A 22,718-nucleotide genomic window follows, 5' to 3' on the forward strand; every position below is an offset into this window, starting at 1 on the left:
ACCCCACTCATTGGATGGAAGCTTTCGCCTAAATAGGCACATAGATTGTTTACCAACATACCTATATTGCTCTCAATGAGTTGTTATGTTAATCTATCACACATATTATTATAACTAAATTTTATTTCGTCGCCTTTTAGTACAACCTTCTCTCTTATGGCAACACTGACACTATTCGTAACGTTTGCGTGAGCTGTCAGCTGTCACTGATGCCAATTATTGTTCATTCAATTTACGTAACATTTTTAAACATGGAAATTAAAAGTGAACCAGAAGACTTTGACACCGATCCCGGAACGTCGTTCAGTTCTATCTATATACCGATAAAACGCTCGCACAGCCCGGAAGGACAAACGTCGCAATCATATTTTATTCAACAATTCCGTATCGAGCATTCGTACGCCGCCATTTTGGAGGTAATATAATATGTTTATGTTTAATATTAAGTACCTTTATTATCTAATTATTGTACAGTGCTTGACGCATACCAATGAAGGCGCGGAACCATTTGTTTGAAACACAACGCGTACAATCATTCGGTCATATTATCATATTAAATGAAGTGTGGACAAGTAGTAACCATCCTGTAGTAATTTGCTTGTTTTAACACCACATGCCACGCGTTGTTTCTTCTTAAAAAAAACATTAACCATGTACACAGCTTGTCTGTCAGTGTATTTGAATAATATGTTGTCGGTTCGCAGTAAAATACATTATATGTTTATATATCTACCAAGATTGGCGTTTTGGTAATTACAATTTTCCGTACAAGACGGTTATGGGGAAGGCAGGCGGGAACCGCGCTAATTGTCATAGCCGATATCGGCATACCTAATTTTTGAATTCAAGAATTATAACCTTACCTAATTTAACCTGACCTAAACTAACTCAACCTAACAAATAATCCAGTATATCGGCTATTTTCAAAATGTGTTTGCCGCTGGCTTCCCCATAACAACTTGTATCCAGTACTTTACCATACTTTTGAGTACAGAACAGAGTAATAAAATATAGACTTCCGTTATGGTATAATACCCCAATACACTACCTTTTGATGCAGGATTTTTTTCTTTTTGTTTCTCTAACGCCCGATAACCGTAGCAAAACTCCTTAACTCCGGTTTAAGGAATTTACCTACTTGTTAGATTATGTAAATATATTTTTAACCTTACTGGGATCGAATCTGGAGCTCCGGGATGGAAGGCGAGCGCCTTACGCACTGCACCACGAGAGTCTCCTACAAAAATGAGCCTAACATTATAGACGTGCAATAGTGTGTGTTGCAACCTTACAATACACCAATATTGAATGAGCGCCAGTGCCTAAGCCGAAAGCAGTTGTCAGAACGAAATATAACTGTATTCTTGACATGTGTTTATTTTATTCCATAGTCTTCCACACCTTAGATCGGTTGTCTATTACTCTACACCCGTTTGGTATTTCAGTCCCCATTAATTCTGTGTTCCCTGGTGTAGGGCACCCGGTTTCCTTCTGGTATAGGGCCACATATCCTACTCAGCACCTTTTTTCGAAGACATTCGATGCAACGGCCTTGGTGACGTCAACGTTTACACGTGGGTCTATAATATGTGTAGAGAAGAATAATTTTTGTACGACAGGTGTGGATTGTTTCAATTCAGAACATACGCCAAATTTGTATTATGTGGTATCGTCGTTTGCAGGTGTGGACATTCAATTAGTATCCTTATACCTATACACTGTGACGTATAGCTTCATATGTAATTGTATAGGTCAGTTGTTTGTATGCAGATATAATATATTTACGGTGCCGTCCCGTGGGGTTTGGAAGGATACGCATTGTATAGATGCGGCATATTTTAAAAGGCGGCGAATGAAGGATCCAATGAAAATATCAGATATATCCATAAAGTAAACGCTGTTGTCGCTTTATTAGAAATTTTGAAGTTATAATAGTTTTGAAAAATCCCATCGGGCCGTCCGAGCTGGTCGCCACAAAGGCCAAGTATTTATATTTCTTTAGAAAAATTGTGACGTCTTATTGCGGACGTGTAGTTCTCTTCACATATTTTAGTTTGTCTGTATTGATTTAGCTTTGTTTTACATGTTATACCTATGTGAATTAATTTCGTCGAAATTGCAGCTTTTTGGGCAAACCTTGCATGAAAAAAGGTGCTCCATGCTTTGTATTTCACCGCACTCACAGGTTAGGTTAGGCTAGGAACCCCCACTTCACCATGTTGTCTCGAGTGCGCCATACCACGATTGTCAGTCTGTTTAGGGCGTTCCATGTACGATACCCGAGACTGGCTCCGGGTGGGAGATGCTCTGTTGGCTTTACCCAATCTTCGAGACTCTCAGAGGCCAGGTTCGCCTCCCATGCGGATAGTATATCTTATTCGGGTGGGACGGTCAGAGGTATGGTTGTTGCCATAAAGTTTCTTCTGTATTTGAGGCTTGTGCGCAGACTTGTGCCATACCGGACAGGCGTACTCGGCCACCGAGTTGCATAGTGCAAGGGCTGTGACCCTGAGTGTATGTGGTTGAGCTCTCCACGTATTGCCACTTAGTTTTCTCAGGATGTTCCTTGCCTCTGTCTACTTTTTGGTATTAATGCAATTTGCTTATAGGACAGCGTCCAGTCTAAGGTGATTACTAGGTATTTTGGACGGTTTGTGGGTTCATTAGTGTGTCATTTGTCATATCGCCTCTTCTCATCATCTCACTCCTATTCTGTTAAAGAACTATATAATTCTGCCAATCTCTTTCGTCCTACTCACTTCCAGGGCACTTGCATTCTCAAAGATATCCGCAATGTACTCTGTATTGTTTATATTTTGAGCATTGTACTTCTAATGTACAAAACATCACATTCATTGCAGAGGTGCGGATTTCTTCTTCCCATGAGGAAATCAAATCGTTTATGTGTCCTGTTCTTAGCCTCAGTATCAGCTTAAACTCATTTCTCTTCAAAGGAAACTCTACAAACCAGGACAACAAACGTGGGGATAGTAGAATCGACTTACTCCGTTTCCCATTTTGTAAGGATGTCCTGTGGTCAAAATCTGTCCATTGACAATTTCAAACTAAAAGTTAAAAGTCGCCGCATTCTAAGTCTGCTTTTAGGTGACATTGTATTTATATTGGTCTGGAATAGGCTTAATGATTCAATGTTATACAACGATATCTCGTCAAACACATTATTTATTTTATAAATATAATAATGACAGTGCATACTTACTATTTTGTTTATAGGTTGACATCAAACCTGATGTGGAAATAATATGTGAAGTTGATCCTCTTCTCAAAGAGACTGACAATGAAAGCAGCCATACGTTCGTCGAATCTAGGGAACGCCCAAATCCGTCTTTGGTGAGTATTATTTTTTCAGATCTAGGTTCGTGCCTAATAAGTTCATATGGGCCTCATCAGAGTAGAGGTTTGTATTAACATATTTTTGTTTTTACGAAAAATGGATGTCAGCCCTTTGTTCAACCTGTTAGGTCAATATATTCTCATACACAAATTGAAAAACAATATGTATACTTGCCAGACCTAGGACTCAAACCTGGGACCCACGACGGTGTAGGCCGACGCTTAAGCCGCGTGGCCATCTTGATACAATTGTTCGATTACTAGACACGCGTACACCGCCTCGTATTGTTGCGAATTATTGACGCATAATATACTTATAAGTGGAAGATATACAGAAATAGTTTGAAAATATATCTGGCAAGTCACTATAAATTATGGAAAGGTGATTATATACGTAACTGTGTATCAGCTTTTTTTTGATCCAACGAATAATTCACAAGATTTATGAATGTTTGAACATACATAATTTGAAAACACTTCTGGGAAATATATAACCAATAGAAAAAAATCTTTTTTGACACCCACTAAGCATCGACCCTGCATCTTGGAATTTGCGCCGACGCTCATTGAACACAGTGGTATAGGCATCTTATCTAATTGCGACGACGAACTCTGAACTCTCAATTTTTACAATATTCTCTGAAGCGCTTTCTAAATTGAGTTATTATCGGCAGTTAGATTTTGTATTTTAAATCAAAATAAGTATTAATTACATTAATTACAAACTGACGTCACGGATCACTTGAAGATGTTGTAACTTACTTGAAATTGCTAATAATTTAATTTACTATTTTTGCCAATCTGCGCAGATCCATTTGGCACCGTGTGTTTTGTGAATAACGATGACGTATTCGACACGTTGCAGATGGACGGGTTTTTACGTGAGAGCCTGCTTAACGCGGCTAACACTATGCTTTGCACTTCTTATTGGTCGTACACTCATGGCTGAGGATCGACATTTTTGTGTTTATAGATTTTTTCAGTTTTGGAAAGCGCTTATGAGCAGGTATTTAAAAGACCAATAGTTAAAATTTCTCGTAATTAAGCATGGCAGTCGTAGGATAGTGGTAATGCACAGTGCGCGATACCCAAGATACGCAGTTTTGATTCTTACTTTTTTCGAAAAATAATTTCTCTATTGGCAATATTTTCTCATGAGTGTTTATAAATTATGTATGTTTAACATGGTATGATAAATACTTATCGCACCCTGAGATCTATAGGGTCGCAACTGCAAAATTATCCAAAAATGTACACATAATTTATTTTTTCACACGAAAAAAAACGCAGTCGATTAGATTCGTAATACCGATTGTTCAGTTATCAGCCGAACGCGCTGCCTTTACGCCACAGTATGATACTGCAATCGTGACGATTATACACTATAATATTATAGGTAAGAATTGTTCCGTTGCCTAGGCAGCGAATTTATTATTGTCAGCAATTTGCAATTCCTTATCTAAACAAACAATTAAACGTCAGAGTGACAGTTGGTACTTTAAAAATTAAAAAAAAACGATAAATAATTATATAATTTATAGAAATAAACCAACGGCGCTTCAATAGGCGGCCCGATTTCTTACGTGTGTAATTTAACAAGATGATTAAGAGCTAGTCGAAGAATCTAGGTTATCGCAAGTTTTGTTCTTGTTTTGTTACGCAAAAGAAGTATAACTTCTAACGTGAATACATAAGTACACACACCGATTATTTTTATTAGTCCGACATTGAAATATATGATATTTCAAATCGGAGTTATTATGAAAGTTATTTTTATTGTCCTCTTTTATTTCTATATGTTCTATATTATTTTTATTAGTTTTTTTATTTCTTCAATAAAAGAATTTTTATATTAAAACTATGAAGCCGCATTTGCAAGTATGTTCGTCAATTCTAAAACTATATGGCCGCAACTGCTAAAATCCACAATATAATTTTTAAAATATATTAATATATTTAAGAACTACAGGGTAAAGTAACAAAAGAATTCAAACATGGTACAATTTTCTGCAGTCTACTGCAATTAATTAAATTGTAGTTAATTATTTAACATTCAAACTCAAATTACTCACGATCATGTTATTTGCAGTTACGACCCTATAGATCTCAATGTGCTATATGTTTACAAAAAGTACGAAGTTTACGAATGTCTTTCGGTGAGTATACACACACTTGCCAAATGCAGTCGTACATTGGTGGCAGGTCTTATCCAGAAATGGATTGACTCTGGCTGATCATAATGGCGATACTGTTACATAATATTAATCATGTTGTTATTTTCAGGAGTGTGGAGACAGCTTGATCAATATAAGGTCGGAGAATGATAATGAGGTGTTCATCATCAAACAAGAATTTGTTGACGAAACAATTCGCCAAATCAATAATGAGAATCCTCAACCCGGCTCCTTGGATCGACAATACAGCCCAGTAGACCAGGTACGTTCATTTACAGGTTCACTAATAACACAACTTTTAAACATTTTTTTTTATATTCGAATAATCGATATCTACATGGCATTAAAATTAATATGGTCACCAGAATTATTCTCAAGGAAAAAAATTCTGGTCACCCAATTTGGATGTCATTTATTCGAGAACTGCTGGGTGTATATCGCGAACAATAATGGTTTCCATTGGGTTTATCAGCATAAACCAGTTACTCCACGAAGTATTACAGGAATTAATCCAGATATATCAAATTGCACGATCTTGGAGGAGGTCCATTTTTTGAAATCAACTAAAGCAATCGTTTATAATCGGTTCACGAAAGAAAATAAGTGACAATCGTGTCGTACTCACCTCATCAGGCGGCGGAGGACGCCGCTGCGCGAACTTCTGATTTTGATCGATTTACAATGCTTGAGACCACTGTAGCGAGAGAATGCCTCATCTGAGTACTACAGTAACAAACCATTTAATTGGCACCAACAAAAATGCCTGTGTACGAAATAAAAAACAAAAACTTGGTGGAGCTAGTAGTAGTAATTCTGACTGACACTGGAAATAAAAAACCGTTAAGTTATGGGGAATATATAAAACAAGCGTGGTTAAATTGCTCCTACGACCTTTTTGAAAAAATTTAAAACAAGCAAAAATTATATATTCAAAGAATAAAATATATGCATCCGTCTAGAAACACGATGAAAGATAGAATCTCAAGAATTATTGCAAAAATTAAATCGTTTTTATTAAAATTCGTAAAAACTACTTTTTCATTTTTTCATTCACAATAAAAAAACTGCTCGGCACGTCAGACAGTCGAAAGATTATATATAGAAAATTTTGGCACGGGTGCCACTGTAAAAAGGTTTGCTAACACCGTGTCTAGGTATAATATTTATACCTAGATCTTTTACTTATAATTAACTGTTATTTAAAAATCTTATAATTTAAATTTATTAATACTTTTAAATGTCTTTTTTAGATTATCGCTAGAAGCACTGAACCGGCCAATGTTGCGAGTTTCATATCGTCCAGGGACGTGACTGAAGAACGAGCGTCTAGTGAAGACCTACACATTGAGGAACAAAACATTAAGAAAGAACTAGGGGAATATATTGAAAGGTACAAAGATGTCGCCTGTCGCAATACTAAACGTGATATTTGTCAATCGAATATGTTAACCACAGAATTATTAGTGGCTATTATACAACTGAAAAAAAAATCATTTCATAAAGAAAATTTTGTGTGCAGTATCTGTTTTGATTTTTTTTCATCGTTCGACCTAATGTTGCTTCACAAAGCGATACATAAAACCACAATTGCAAAAACGACCGATTCCGTTGCAAATCTGGTTATATGTGACGATGGTCATTTTTCAAGATTTCGTTCTGGTCACGTGAAATCACTCAAAATGACTTATTCTGATGATAAGCCATTTAAATGTGATAAGTGCAAATACTCATGCAAACAATCTGGTCATATGAAAACACACAAAATGACTCATTCTGTTGAAAAGTCATTTAACTGTGATAAATGCAATTACTCATGCATACAGTCTGGTCGCATGAAAATACATAAAATGACTCATTCTGGTGAAAAGCCATTTAAATGTGATAAATGCAATCACTCGTGCACAACGTCTGGTGGAATGAAAACTCATAAAATGACTCATTCTTTTGACAAGCCATTTAAATGTGATAAGTGCAAATATTCATGCAAACGATCAGATGTCATGTTAACACACAAAATGACTAATTGTGGTGAAAAACCATTTAAATGTGATAAGTGCAAATACTCATGCAGACAATCAAATCACATGTTAACACACAAAATGACTAATTGTGGTGAAAAACCATTTAAATGTGATATATGCAATTACTCATGCAGATATTTAGGTAACATGAATAGACACAAAATGTCTCATTCCTGTGAAAAGCCATTTAAATGTGACATATGCAATTACTCATGCAGATATTCAGGTAACATGAAAACACACAAAATAACTCATTCTGGTGAAAAGCCATTTAAATGTGATAAATGCAATTACTTATGCACACATTCAGGTAACATGAAAACACACAAAATGACTCATTCTGGTGAAAAGCCTTTTATATGTGACACATGCAATTATTCATTCACACGATCAGATGTCATGAAAAGACACAAAATGACTCATTCTGGTGAAAAGCCATTTAAATGTGATAAATGCAAATATTCATGCACGACGTCTGGTAGCTTGACAATACACAAAATGACTCATTCTGGCGAAAAACCATTTAACTGTGATAAATGCAATTACTCATGCAGACAGTCGTTTACCATGAAAAGACACAAAATGACTCATTCACGACGTCTGATAACATGAAAAGACACAAAATGACTCATTCTGGTGAAAATCATTTAAATGTGATAAGTGCGAATACTCATGCAGCCAATCAAGTGACATAAAAAGACACAAAATGAGTCATTCTGGTGAAAAAACATGTAAATGTGACACATGAATTTACTGATGCACGACGTCTAGTCACATGACAAGACAAAAAATTACTCATCCTGTTGGGAAGTTATTATGTGTTAAATGTTACTTTATTTTTAATATTATTATATTATATTTATTATTATTATATTATAATTACTCTTGCATAAAATCTAGTACCATGAAATTGCATAAAAAGACTCATTCTGGTGAAAAACTTTTGAACTGCATTGTATTGTTTAATTTAATAAAACGCATTTTTTTTGTTGTACTTATTCCACATTTAAGCAATAAATTAGGTCCGGTTTCGTCTGACTCAGAGGGATGCGTTTTAATAAATTAAACAACAATGAAATGTGATTAAGAAAAATTACTTATACATACATTCAGGTACCATGAAAAAACACAAAAACACGCAGTCTGGTGAAAAGCTTTTTAAACGTGATTTATGTAATAATTACTCGTGCATAAAATCTGGTAGCATAAAATTGCACAAAATGACTCATTCTAGTTTAAAGCCATTTACATATGATAATTGCAATTTCTCATGCATATATTTTATAGATAGATGAGTATTTTTTGACAAAGTATATTCTGTTATGGTTTGGTTTCGCAGGGTTTAAGGCGATTTACATATTTTTGATAATTCACAATTTTAACTAAATTAATAAATATGTTAGTACCTACCTATCTGAAAACATTAAAGTCAAAGATAAACTTTCAATTAAAAAAAAATGTTATAACATGTGAAATTGTCAAAGGACCCCATCTTATTATTACTTAGGGACATATAGTTTAATGTCATATTATTAAGGTATTAGTTTATTAAGTTTTCTATGATGTGCTTAAGAGATTTTTACTTATTCTTTGTTTTAATATTTTTTATAATCATTTTAAAAAACATAGATTTTTATAAAAATATAAATGTGTGCAAGCTTCGTACTTTTGCGCTTGGTGCCTCTGCACATCTATTCTTGTCACAATATTGCTATCGAGGGTAGTTTTTCCTTTTTATATCGAAGTATTAGCACGTATTGTAACAATTACAACCAACTTCTTGTTATTGTTACAAGAACTGCTAATATTTCGACACAAAAAAATGAAAACGCCCCTCGATAGTTGCCGATAGCGGCCAGTAATAGTCTTGTGTATAGAATAGATGCTCTGGTAGATAAACACATCTACTTCATTGAATCGAAATACGTGTGACGTCACTAAATACAAAAAAAAATGTTCAACTGTCATCGTATTTTCGTTTATGCCTGTAAATAATTATAGGTGTTCTTAAATGTTCTATGCAAGCTCCTCTTAATTATTAAGAGTTTGGTTTGTTATGGTAATAATAGTTATGTCCGAAGAGATTGGAATTGGTTAGGTACCTATGTCTAAATAAAATGTCAGCCGACGGAAGTTTTTGTTTTGAATGAATGAACCCAACATTTTTAGCCGTTTGCAAAGTGGAAGATACCAACCTGCTGTGTATGACGATAGCTTGGTTAAAAACTGAATTTTGTGACAATATGTATTATATTTTGTTTATAAATAAAGTAAATCGGAAACATATTTGGTTTTAATCGTTTTTATTCACACTTTTCCATTCATAATAAGTAGCACCTGTTCGCACAAGGAAACAATTTATTATTGTAACCCATAATATTATAGTTATTGCCATCTCCCGTCAGTGCGAAGAATATGCATTCTCTTTCTTCGCTCGGTATGCTTGTTGCTGGTCATCTTCTGTTATTTGGGACTTGGGAGAGATCAAATAAACACAACGGAGATTTTTATTTGACATATACCTAGTTTACTATTTATTACATTTTCATAAATTTTTCGGAATGCGAAATGCATATGTTTACAATAGCAATCTCTGGTGGAAGCCTATTAGATATTTTTCGCTTACGATCTTGCCATCAGCGAGAAGCGCTTTTTGATATCGCTATCAGCGAGACGCGGTGTGACAGGTGTGACATTATGACGTCATCTTTCAAATAAGAAAAATCGGAAACGCTCCTTTTTAATAAAGTATCGACGTAAAGAATAGACCTTTCCAACAGGTCTATTCTTAACGGTCATCACTTTAGTACGTTTCCATTATTTCCATTGTCCAAATTAATACGAAAGGCATTCCATACATTAAACAGTTATCGGCGGCTTTCTCCAATTCGTAATACAGCGAAAATTTAGGTTGGTAGACATGTCGGTCAAATTTGGATCGTGCTTCCTGTGAAGAGCGATCCTAAGCTGATGAAGCCGAATCAGCGCCGTCTACTCGGTATCCGGCAATGAGTCAAAACAGATGTTTTACACGTCTTGAGTGAAGTATTTTTATTGTTTATAATTACTAATGACCTATTAAGTTTTGACGATTTATTATTGATGATAATAGAGGGGGTTTTTTACAAACACCAACTATTCATAATTTTTTTGTAATATTTTTTTATTGTGACCCATGACTTGATAGGTAGGTAATGGAAATGTTACCTACTTTATTGTATTGATTTTTTATATAAGTAAGAGTTAAAAGACGTACTCATTGTAAGTGTTTATTTGCCTTTTGGTGAGTGAACACAGTACCTTGAAGATGCCGAAAGGCGAAACCCGGGTCGCAAATAATACCGTCGTAACATACCTCTTGAGACCCGAGGGAGAACCAGCCATTGAAAAAAATATTTCTTTGATTTTATTGAATTAATTCAGAAGAAGGAAGAAGAGAGTCTATGACAAAAAAAAAAATTTTTTTTTTTATTTTATAACAAGTAAAATGAGGCGCCGAGTGCCAAAGGAGCTCAAGCGCCAACTTTACGATTTTTGACATTTGAATGTAGGATATTTCTATAAATCGATATGTCTCATGCCACAAAGTCTTATCGCTCAAATAATTATAGATATTTTACAATAGACATTTATTTTCTGTGGCATAATTGTTTTGGTAGTTATGTCGGCACGCCACAGAAGCTTATCCGCCATTATACTATGGAGAGCGCGAGACCAAAACAGCTGTCAGATTTGTCGTATTGAATATACGTTATCAACAGTGAAAAAAACTAAAAATGAGCTCAAGAAGGATTAGAAAAATAGTTTCGATGTGTGTTAAACCTGTAAACGAGGAAAATCGCGGTAAGTTTAACATGTTCTATCCGTTTTTCTCTCACATAGGTACGCAGCTGTTTAAAATATTTTAGATTACTTTTGAAATATGGTTATTAACATCATTTTAGTAATTATGTCCACTAACACATGAAGTGTGGAAAGGAAAATAATTCTTATTTCTAATTTCATCTTGTTTTATATCCAATTACGATTGATATACACTAAAAAAAGTATTTAAAAAATCACCTGAATCCTTGAGAAAAAATGATGGTGTTAAATTTGAATAATGATTTTGTTATTTTGGCCAGTTTGGAGTAACGATTTTATTTAGTATTATTAATAATATTGGGTATATAGATAGTTATTACAAAAAAAAAACAATCCAAAGGCTTTGAAATCATTGCTGTAATGGCAAAAACGTATTTAATATTATATGGCAAATTTTGTGCCAAACAAACTCATGTAACAATCATAACAAATTTGACCATTTTTTCAGTGTTTATTTGGCATAATAAAATTTGTTTATATCAAAATGTTTTTTTATTGCTTACCAAACCCTTACTTTACAACATTTTTTTTAAATTAATGCCATTACTTGAGTTTGAAAATGTTAATGCCACAGAAGCTTATGCAACAAATAAAAGTATCAAGTGCCACCTTTTTTCATTTTTCTATATGCCAAAGAGGCTCAAACACCATTTTTTTTTGGAATCCAATAGATATTTTTCATTAAATATTATTGCAAATAATACTTTGATTTTTTTAAATTTGCTTTGCTTAGAAAATAATTGTCCATTTCAACATTCAAGTTTAAAATTAAAAAAATAAATTCACTGAAAACTTGACGGCCATTTTGTAGCACTTTTGTTAAATGGTGCTTGAGCTCCTTTGGCGCTCGGCGCCTCAAATAGGTATTCTATATGCACATTATGTGGATATCAAGTCTGAGTTCTAGGATCATAAGGGCGAAACTACAAAAATGGCTGTTTTGAGTTAAATATTGCATTGTCTTGCTAGAACGCAGTTCTATCATATGTACAAAGATGAAACTCGTACGTGTAGCGGTTTGCCAGATATTACTTGGCGTATGTACAAATCCACGTGGAATTTTAATGTCATATGGGTGAATGTCCTCTTACACCTGTGTGACTCTGACATTAATGCCGATTAATCAAGGACACTTCGACGTAAGTGGCGTTTCGCCTTTATGTCACTGACATAAAGTTTAGTTTATGGAAGTTTCGTAATTTTTAGTTTGGCGTAAGTTGTCAATTTGACTTAAGTAAACACTTGTTATCGGTTCATACTTGCATATCAACAATGTTTTGAAGAAGTAATGATTGTGGATATCTTTAAACAGAACCAACGTACAAGCATGCGAAGAGTAATATATATTTAAGTTATGTTATTTCGACTCCTAACCGGTCAAATTGTTTTTAAATGTAATCTGATTAAATATTTATATACACACAGCATCATTATAAATCATGTTTTTGCAGATCGAAATACAGAATTGGAAGACGAAGAACTGAATGTTTTGAACTCAAATCATGTACCAGATAATACACCGACTAATGATTATAATTTCAAGGAGAATAACTCTGATAAACAGTTAACCTTGATGAAATATTATAATGAATTGTTCATTTGTTCAAATATGGCTTTATCCACTAGCTGAGTGTATTAAAAATACCTTTTTTTTTCTCAGACATGCATATTATCATCTTAGGAGTTACTTCATGGTTGCAGAGCTCAAGATAATATTTTCGAGAGTTTCTCCCTGATACGTCGTTACCAGGATGGCCAGCAAAATTACTAATGGAAAATAATGCAGAATATTCACTCATCATAAAAGACAGAATTGAGCTCTATTATGTATTATGTAATTAATATTTTATATTTTTTTTAGAAAACCGGATTCAAAATATCTGTCTTTTGTATTAAAAATACTATTTCTTTTCTTAGACATGCACATCATCCCAGAATTTACTTCGTGGTTGAATAGTGAAACAGGATTTTTTGAAGAGATTGTATTTGAGCCATTACCAGGACATTCGGAACAATTATTATTGTCAGTAGAAAATATATTAGAACCTACGCATGAACCACCATTATATGCTGAATTTAACCATGGTATATACTTCATAATATTATATTATGAAAACAGATAAAAGTGAGTTAATTCATCGATTTCCTGTAGAACAAACTCATTTACAGCATCTCAGGAATTACTACGTCTTTGAATAGCTCAACCAGTTTTTTGAAAAATTTAATGGATGCCCAGAAGAAATTACAATAAGAAATAATTTCGATGATGTCCGATAATGTTCAATTCAGAAATAAGATTGTGTTTTTGATGAGTTAAATAATAAACGAACATATTGTATTGCTAAGCCCTACGAATGGAAAAATAAGCATATAACTAATAGACAAAACGGAACGTTATATATTTCAGTTACAGGTAAGCAAATTGAAGGAAGTTATTTAAAGCCCAAAGACTGTTCTAAATGTCCCAGAAAGTGCAATGAGAATTTTACCGAAACAGTACGGCAGACAATGTTGAATTCATATTGGTCTTTAGGCGATATTGAAAAACAAAGACTGGATGGTGCCACAAGATGTTCATTATAAAACATAGTCGTTCCCAAAAATTCCGATAGTTAATCAAATGTTCTTTGAATCCAGGCACTCGCAAATGAAATGAGATTCCGTTCATGCGAGAATCGAAAACTAAAGCATTTGGATATAAATACCATCCATCCGCATGGTACTCTGCTGTTCAGATGGCACACAAAAAAATACAATGTAACTGAGATGGATCAACAAGATTTTCTTGATTTTTCTGAATTACAAAATGACAAAAATGCATATAAGAAATATAGAATAAAATAAAAATAAAAAAGAATAAAAATAAAAATAAGAAGATTGATGCGGATGGAGAAAGTGTTATACGATTCATACGGATTGAGAAAATATGATTGTGACGAGCCATTCAAAATGCTCCAAGTCATACGAAGAGAAACCAGAATAATTAACCATTCATCTTTTCGACTCCAGCCTAAATATAACGCAGCACTTTCCCTCACTGCGAAAAAGATATCAATGGGCATTATTCAGGAACAATATCATTATTTTTACAATTCTTTAAAGTTGTCAAATGTTTACAATAATTAGGAAAACATGGATGAAAAAGATGCATAACAAAATTATGTATATAGTTAGATTTAGGAATAGAATTTGATGAAAGATATTTCGCCTATATTTTGTATTATCTATATTGTATTAAGAACAAATATTTACCAGTAACCTTATTTGAAAATATTTTGAGAGACAAAAGGGCGAATGTTTCCCGTTAATTATATTTTATTTTTTCCAATCTAACTAATGACAAAAATGACGATATTGATGCTCTACATTACTCTTATTAATATGTTACAACGGCTTTAGTTTTTTTTTTGTATTTTTACAGTGTGAAATTGTTTTTTTTAACAATAAAAACTATTTTACCCTATTTTCCCATTTATCTCAGTACAGTGTTTTTGTAGTTTCGCCCTTATGATCCTAGATCCCCGAAGTCACACTGGAGATGAATATTACTTTCTCTATAAACCTAGGGAAGGTAAAAAGAACAACTTTTTCAAAGGAATGGATAATTTTATTAGAACATTATCAATAAAAACAATAAAAAAACATTATAAATAGGATAATTAAATATATTTACACTTAAAATATATACTTTAAAATTGCTTTGAGCTGCATCATACAGCTCAAAGAAAAATTTTGTACACAGGTATATATTGCATTTTAATATTTGCAAATATACCTGGTGCGGGACTTGCATCCAGGATATCTGCACACGGATGTTGAATGGTCATCCTGAAAGCAAGGAAGATGGCCAACGTGTTCCAACCGCACCTCAGCGATCGGTTGAGGGACAACATTTCTCCTGCGAGCAGCTGGCTCTGTGTCTACCTGGGATGTCGAGGTTAACATGTTTCTTGGCCGACCTCGTGCTGGCGGTCTTAAAATGTTGGCTACTGACATGACCCGGCTCACGGCTAGCTCAATAATGCTACCGGGCCGTCACTGAGGAGACTAGTGATGAACTAGGAGAGGTGGATCTCCTTTGTAGTGTCACAACTTTTGAATTCCCAAATAAAACTCTCAGCTGGTGTGGTGCCGAATTTATTCGGGTTCTAGAGTTCACGGTTTCACAATAAAGTTAACTGTCATTGTTCCCGTAATTAAATCTCATTAAAGTATCAGTAAACTATTTATTTGTTCACTATAGGATCTCTGTGAAATCTTTCACAGGTTTCCAAAAAGTCACACCTAACTCGGAGAATGTATACGCAAATATTCTTTGAATATTTTTTTTCATGAAATATTTTCCCGTAAGAAAATATAAATTATTCTTTAGTCACATAGTATTGGGTTTATTAAAAGAATAGAATTTATTTTATTGTTGTTTATAAAGTTTATTTATGTTCACAGTATGTTTACAAATATTTATTTGTGTTTACAAACTTGTTTACAAAAGGTTTGCTTAATGTTTACAAATTTATTTACTAAAATTTGTTTTTATGTTTACAAATTTATTTACTAAAATTTGTTTCTTATAATTATGTTTACTTAATAAAGTTTCAAAAATTTATTTTATAATTCCGAAAAGATTTGTAAAATTTATTATTACGAACTGAGTTTATTAATTTGTTTTTATAAAACAAATCCGATCGCGTAATTTATCCCGATTACGTTACCTCGTATGATGAGTAATGAAAAATAAAATTACTCCGCGTCGTGCGTCACTAGCGGCAGATACGTGTTATTCGCGCTACGTTTTAGCGGCATACGTCACTACCGACAGATACGTGATATTCGCGCTACGTTTTGCCCGCCGAAGGGGACTTACTGGTACGTATGAATCGCGAATGTACTGAGAACCATGTCTCGCAACTTTGCAGTGAGGACTGCTGCTTGCTGAAGATCGCTGGTGAAGAGTGTAGAAACTAATGATTTTACGGGAAAAGTGGTCGCCTTTTATACCCTTCGGATAGAGGTTTAACAGGAAACAGTCCGTAAGGGATAGCAGATGTATATCTTTCTCTCACGGGATAAATTTACGTATATCTCCCGTTCCTGACAATTTTCTAATAGAGATATCTTCTACTTTAGTCGGGTTTAATTTACTCTACTTTATTTCCGCAAAATTAAGACTTAATAGGGGTGTTTTAAGCACCCTCTAGAACATGTCCCTTAAATACGCAGTTACGATGACGTAAGCAAAATAGTTGATTTTATATGATTTTTCGTGTTCAAACGAAGGGGAAAGTTTCTAGCTTTCCAACGAGGTATCGGAATAGGCATTCGTGTACTAGATAAGGGGATGGCAGTCTTTAAATTTAAAACGTCAAAACGAAAGGTTGACACCCACGTTCTGGTCTTTTCCACCACTCTCGGCCTTTTTAGGCCAATAGAATTTTACTAAGTTTTAATAAAACTATTTATTCCCGCAGAAAACGTTTCATTCGATATTTACCTTCCGGACGAATATTATTACGTAGAAACTCTATAATATTATACTTAACATTTCAACTTAAATATATAAATGCTTAATCCTAACAAGATGTTAATTACGAGCGACTACAAATTTATTTAATCTTTAATAGTGGTTTTTCCATAGTAATCTAAACGTAACCTTGAATCTATTTTTATCTTGCAACTCAACACAGCTGGGCCGTAAATTCGAGTCGAACAGAATTCAGTTAAAGTTCAAGGTCACACGTCAATTTGTATTTTTAGTTGCAGTATTTGATTCTTTTATTTACCCAAGATGCGATTAAGATTTATTATTGTTTATGGGTAGACACCCATCTATACCAGAATCTTAAGTTTTTCCAATTGTTACTTTTACAATATTCATTATAGTCAGCGAGTTATAGCATTAATAAAATCTATAATTATAATTACGCGTCTATAAGTATAGGTACGCGTTTACAGTATTTTTATAACGGTAGTTGGCTTCTATCTTGTATTGATAAAATTAGTATTAAAATTCTTTATTCATAATTATACAGTATATAAATTTATAAATATTCAATTTTCTTTTCCAATTTTCATACACTTCCATTATTGCTATAAAAGTTATTGAAGCATGTACTTGCTAAATTTTACGTAAACAATCTCTCCCATAACTTATTTTCTAAGTTTAATGGAGATTTCCCGGAAATTATTTTCAAAATAGATCGCGCTGAGCTTACGCGATGTGACATTTCGAGGCCTGTGGTCACAGCGTTCCAATTACACTTTAGCAGTCTCGATTTTCGGAGGCGAAATTTTTTACGTAAAATTTTATAACATTTACAAAGAAAAGGTTAACAACATACATTTTACTTCCTATTACTAAACGATTACGCTACTGGTTACCTGTTCATGGTCTCTTTCGACCATTTCTTCCCTGCTTCTTCCATAGTTTAGAACCATGGGACTTATATATCCTGTCTGAACCGTGTCGTGAGGTTGTCGCAAGGCTATTGAGAAGTAGAATTGACTACAAGGCTAGATTTGTATAGTTATGTCGTTAAACCATACTCTGCCACAAACACTAACTGAAGGTCGGCGTTTCTGCTCGTGTCAATAGCTTGGTCTCCATTTTCACACAGAACAACTTGAACCAAAATTATTCCCTGTGATTTTTTTAGAAAAGTTATTGGTGAAGAAAAATATGAAAACTTCAAAATGATAAACACTAGAAAGGCTGTGAAGACTCTACAAAAATTTATAACTTGTTTCAATATTGTGGAGTTATTTTAAAACATCAGAAAATGAAAAGACCAGAGCAGCATTAAATTTCACTGCCACAAGGTAACAGCTTCTACCATGCAAATACACAATAATAAACAGTTACAGAAACAGTAAAGAACACTAAAAGATATACAACCATAGTCACAATCATACATAATATTATTATCTCGGCAAGATGACATTGAACCATCCACATCTGTTTATTTGATCCACTGTGGCGCAGTTGAAAAACTATGTATTCCGGTTAAAAAACCTAAACGAAAATTGAAGAAAAAAATTAAAAACTTCTTTTTGCAATAGTGAAACGCTACAGTTGTTGTTAAAATAGGTACGAATACCTAATTCGGAAAATATTATTCTTTGCAGATGATACATAATAGGAATTATCGATATTAATGATATTTTAATAATTATATAGTACTTATAGCAATTATTATATTTAACACAAAAAATATTGCTCCAGTATTGGAAGATAATGATTTGTTTTTGTGTCTTGCATTATGTGGTGCCAGATACTATCTCAGATGGTATTTCAGATAAATCCGGCATTCATAAGAGAAACAAGGACGATTCTGAAATGATGGATACAGTGAAATACTGAAACCTCGTTTTTTCAATTATTTTTTTAATGGTTTTTTCATATTATTTTATATATTTTTTTAAAATTTCAATGAACCTTTTTAATAAATACATATGTACCTACCTACGTTATTTAATTTTACTGAAATCTTCATGATTATACCATTTGGAGCCATATAATAAGCATTTATTTTCCGTCACCTAATTGCGCGGAACTTGTAACTCCACTTTTGGTCTAAAATGAGTTAAGTATGCAGTGTTATATAGTAAATTTAATTATTGTCTATCGGTCTGTTCGTATACCATCCGTGTTGTCTTAATATTGTGTCAAACTCGATCATTGTTTCTACTTTACATCAATTTCAATTAATCATGGCCCAAGAAAGCAGAAAGCAGTTAGTTTGGTTTAGTGCTCGAAATAGAAAATCTTACGAACCGGAGCGCTGAATAATCATTCTAAAATATGAAAGTGGGTTAAATATTTTTCGGATATTATAAGGGCGATATGCATAGTAATCAGAGTTTCATTTATGCTTGAAGGAGCCCTCAGCTAATACACATTACCCCCCCCCCCCTCAGCAATACAACATTAAAATATAGTTTTTTTTAACACTCCCGTTGCCATGAAGAACTCGCACTTTATTTAGGCCCTTAAATCATGGATACCCCATTTATTATTATATACAAAAAAATCTACTTTTAGCTATTTGTAGATAAAATGCTTATGCGTAAAAATAAAAATGCACAAGTAGTTTAATTGAATGTTTTCTATATAAAATTAATCATTTTCCAAAGTCTGATCGATATTTTGATAAGACAGTGATAGGGCTATGTAAAAAGATATACGTTAGAGAAACCCACATAATAATTTTGTAAAGTGAGACACTATTATAAAATGTTATTTGTTAGAACAGCGAGACCAATTTATGTGTTTGTTCAATTTAATTATATGACTGATGGCTCGTATAAATCCTCCCATAATATAACGAACCTTGAAATTTAAAATGTTCCGTGCATCTGACGATAAATGCCAAACTAACCCTTAATGTAATGTTATTAGTGTTTATTTTATCATGTTAACTTTGCTTCATATGACGTTTATTCCTAAACACTTACCTTAAATTCCCGGTATCTCGGGCATGTCATAAAAACCTTTTTACCCAGATTTAGAAGAATACCAACCCTTATTACAAGGTCTGTAAAGTTTACATCAGTTTGTGGAACATGTGCATTTGAAAATATACCTACCTCGAGTGACCTGCACAAAAACGCACAGCAAGCGGTCGGTTTTCCTTTGTGCATATGAGTACTTGCATATTCTACCTCTATAATAAATTATATTGTAGTTATAAATTACTAATAATAACTTATGCCCGAAAAGAATATTATTTAGTCAGGACATGCATTTCAAATACAACTAGATATTCTTTTGTTTATGAAGTATGTAGGTATACAATAGTCGCAGAAAGTATTTTTAGTATTTTCAATAGTATAGTATACACGACATTCTCGTGGTACGAACCACTATGCTTTCTTTCAGTTGGTTACGTCTAATGAATAAGTGCTTACTGATATTTATTTTTATCTTTTTTATTTAAAAAAAATAATATTAGTGAGTAGGTACATGTCTAAATAATTAATTATATTGAAACTGTTGCATTTACATGTAGTTATTATACTATAACATTAACTCCATGTTATTATGTCCCTGAAATCAGTGAATTTATTTAGGTAGGACTAATACATTTAAGATTACCTACTAATTATTAATTTTGCTTTTAATGTCATAAGTACCAAATAATATTATTTTATTATAAAAATGTTATCATACTCAATCTGATGTAGGTATAAACATAATATAATATTATTTCTCTGCACCCCATGTCTGTAAAATCAATTCATTTTATGTTGGTATACCATTTTGGACATAGTCCGTACATAATGGTATTGACTAAATTTAATGTAAATTGCAAAAAATACCTCTATCACATGTATAAAATGTTTTTATGTATTTTGTATATATTATGTAGGTAATGTTATTCTTAATATTTTGCATTTCAGAAAGTGAGTATTTTTCTTAGAAATATAATAGTAGGTAGTTTTATTATTTCGATTGTTTTATATTATAATATAAAGTTATGAGTCACCATTTAAATTTTAATTAGATAATATTATGTAGATATATTCATTTGTAGTTTGTATAATATGTTATGCTTAGAAAATTAAGTTAAAACGTAGTACAATGAAATAGTCGTAATGGGAAAACCACAGATTTAAAAAAACCCGCAATTTAACTGTACCTCCACGGTGGTGTGGAATTCAGTACAATTTTTGAAGTAAGGGGTCTTTCACACCGTTATCTTCCACCTAAGTAAATCTAATGATTGTTTTATTATATGTAGGTAAGTATAATGTTTAGTATCTACAAAAATACACAAGTATTAAATTACGGTTCCTATCAAATACATCAGTGATTTCCAAACTTAATGTTATTACGCCTCCTTTTTAAAAAAAAATGAAACTTGGCGCCTCCCCCCTTTATTTCATTAAATAATTCAGACACCTTTTTAAATAGTCAAAAATGTAGGCACTAATACAAAAATAAAGAAAACTTAAATATATAAATAATAAACAAGGTTTTACTACTTATATTACTACTTATACTTATTTAAATTAATTTATTTTTCATGCGATGGATGTTTAAAAAAGATTTAGCGAAAAGCGAGCCCCTAGGCCAGGATATTTGTCGGGCCCACCTACCTATCTCTGAGGTTAAGGGCAGTGTGGTACTATAATGTAGTGTTTCCTAAATTATACACATACACGGGAGTTATCATTACATATATCACTCATGATATAGGTATCACATCAAACGTACAACTACCTACATATTTAATATATCATAGTTTTGAAATCAAATGATTTTTTTACTATTAGAGTAAATTTGTGAAATAAATAATGGGGAAAGTGCATTAGCAAACTATCATAACGCTCAGTAAATAGATTTTTGTTTGCTTCAATATATCTGGCGCAAAATCATTTAAAAGTGGAAACATGACGATTTTTTTTTTAAATTTTGATTTCCAAAGCTCCAATTTTTTATGTATGCCTTCACTTTGTCTTTTTAAATCAGTCAATGCATTAGTGGTCCTTGCATTGATTTATTCACTTTTTTTTAATTTTAACTAAATAGACAAATTTAACAACAGTTATCATTCGTTAACAAATTTGCCTCAAATTTCAATATTATGATTTGATCCTTGTATATCATTTTTTCACGAGATAGCCAGCACACTCAACAATAGTATAGAAGTGAGGTATTAAAAAATTAGTCTACATATTATCTTCAGACAGTTTAACAAACAACGTTTTTTAGGACTGTTTTTATGTAGTTTATAACTAGCGGCTGTTTTATAAACTTTATTTGCAAACTGCAATCATGACGTGGCTTTATTTGTGTAAAACTTTTCGTGCCTACCTTCGCAACACTGCGCACCTACCAGTTTGGCAATATATAATATGTATGAAAGTACATTTTTATGGAGATACAATATATTTATTTTAACATAGACTAGAAAACCTCTTGTTATGAAATTCTCGAAAGGTGGGTATATTATAGACTTACTACATGCGTATAGGTACACATAGCGTAGTGATTTAATTTTTATTATGTGTAATTATTTCAGCATAATAAACATAACATTAAATAATTTTAGTGGAAACTATAAGATTGAATTATTTTTGTTTTTAATTATTCTTATATAAATATTTAACGTGTTTTGAAATTATATTATAGGTGAGATACCCGGCTTCGCACAGGGTCGCTTAGTGGATACATTTACCTTAGATATTTAAAAAATAATAATGAAATTATCTTTTTAATATTAAAATATCTGTGTAATACAATATGAAAGTAATTCTAATAGGAGTAAAGGTCAAACAAAAGAACTGTAAATTAAAATCGAATCCA

General features: G+C 32.8%; 1 protein-coding gene across 1 annotated transcript; it reads left to right on the forward strand.

Annotated features, from left to right (window-relative positions):
• Positions 1 to 201: 201 nt before the first annotated feature.
• On the forward strand, positions 202 to 15,411 carry LOC147077387 (uncharacterized). The gene is made up of 6 exons (XM_085941676.1): positions 202 to 416; positions 3,235 to 3,351; positions 5,638 to 5,790; positions 6,779 to 7,859; positions 12,865 to 12,917; positions 15,211 to 15,411. Exons 1-6 carry the CDS (start codon positions 210 to 212, stop codon positions 15,409 to 15,411), a joined length of 1,812 nt encoding a protein of 603 aa, XP_085797802.1. The 5' UTR covers positions 202 to 209.
• The last annotated feature ends 7,307 nt before the right edge of the window (positions 15,412 to 22,718 follow it).

This window comes from Rhyacophila brunnea, unplaced genomic scaffold (assembly GCF_057557595.1).
Source record: "Rhyacophila brunnea isolate RB1 unplaced genomic scaffold, BYU_Rbru_1.0 scaffold_13, whole genome shotgun sequence".
Classification (NCBI taxonomy): domain Eukaryota; kingdom Metazoa; phylum Arthropoda; class Insecta; order Trichoptera; family Rhyacophilidae; genus Rhyacophila; species Rhyacophila brunnea.

What these genes read in the sequence shown, in the direction of transcription:
- LOC147077387 (XM_085941676.1), top strand. Translation starts at nt 210, where the DNA reads ATGCCAATTATTGTTCATTCAATTTACGTAACATTTTTAAACATGGAA. An exon ending in CGTACGCCGCCATTTTGGAG is followed by an intron (nt 417 to 3,234) that starts GTAATATAATAT and finishes TTTTGTTTATAG; the next exon opens with GTTGACATCAAACCTGATGT. An exon ending in AATACAGCCCAGTAGACCAG is followed by an intron (nt 5,791 to 6,778) that starts GTACGTTCATTT and finishes TGTCTTTTTTAG; the next exon opens with ATTATCGCTAGAAGCACTGA.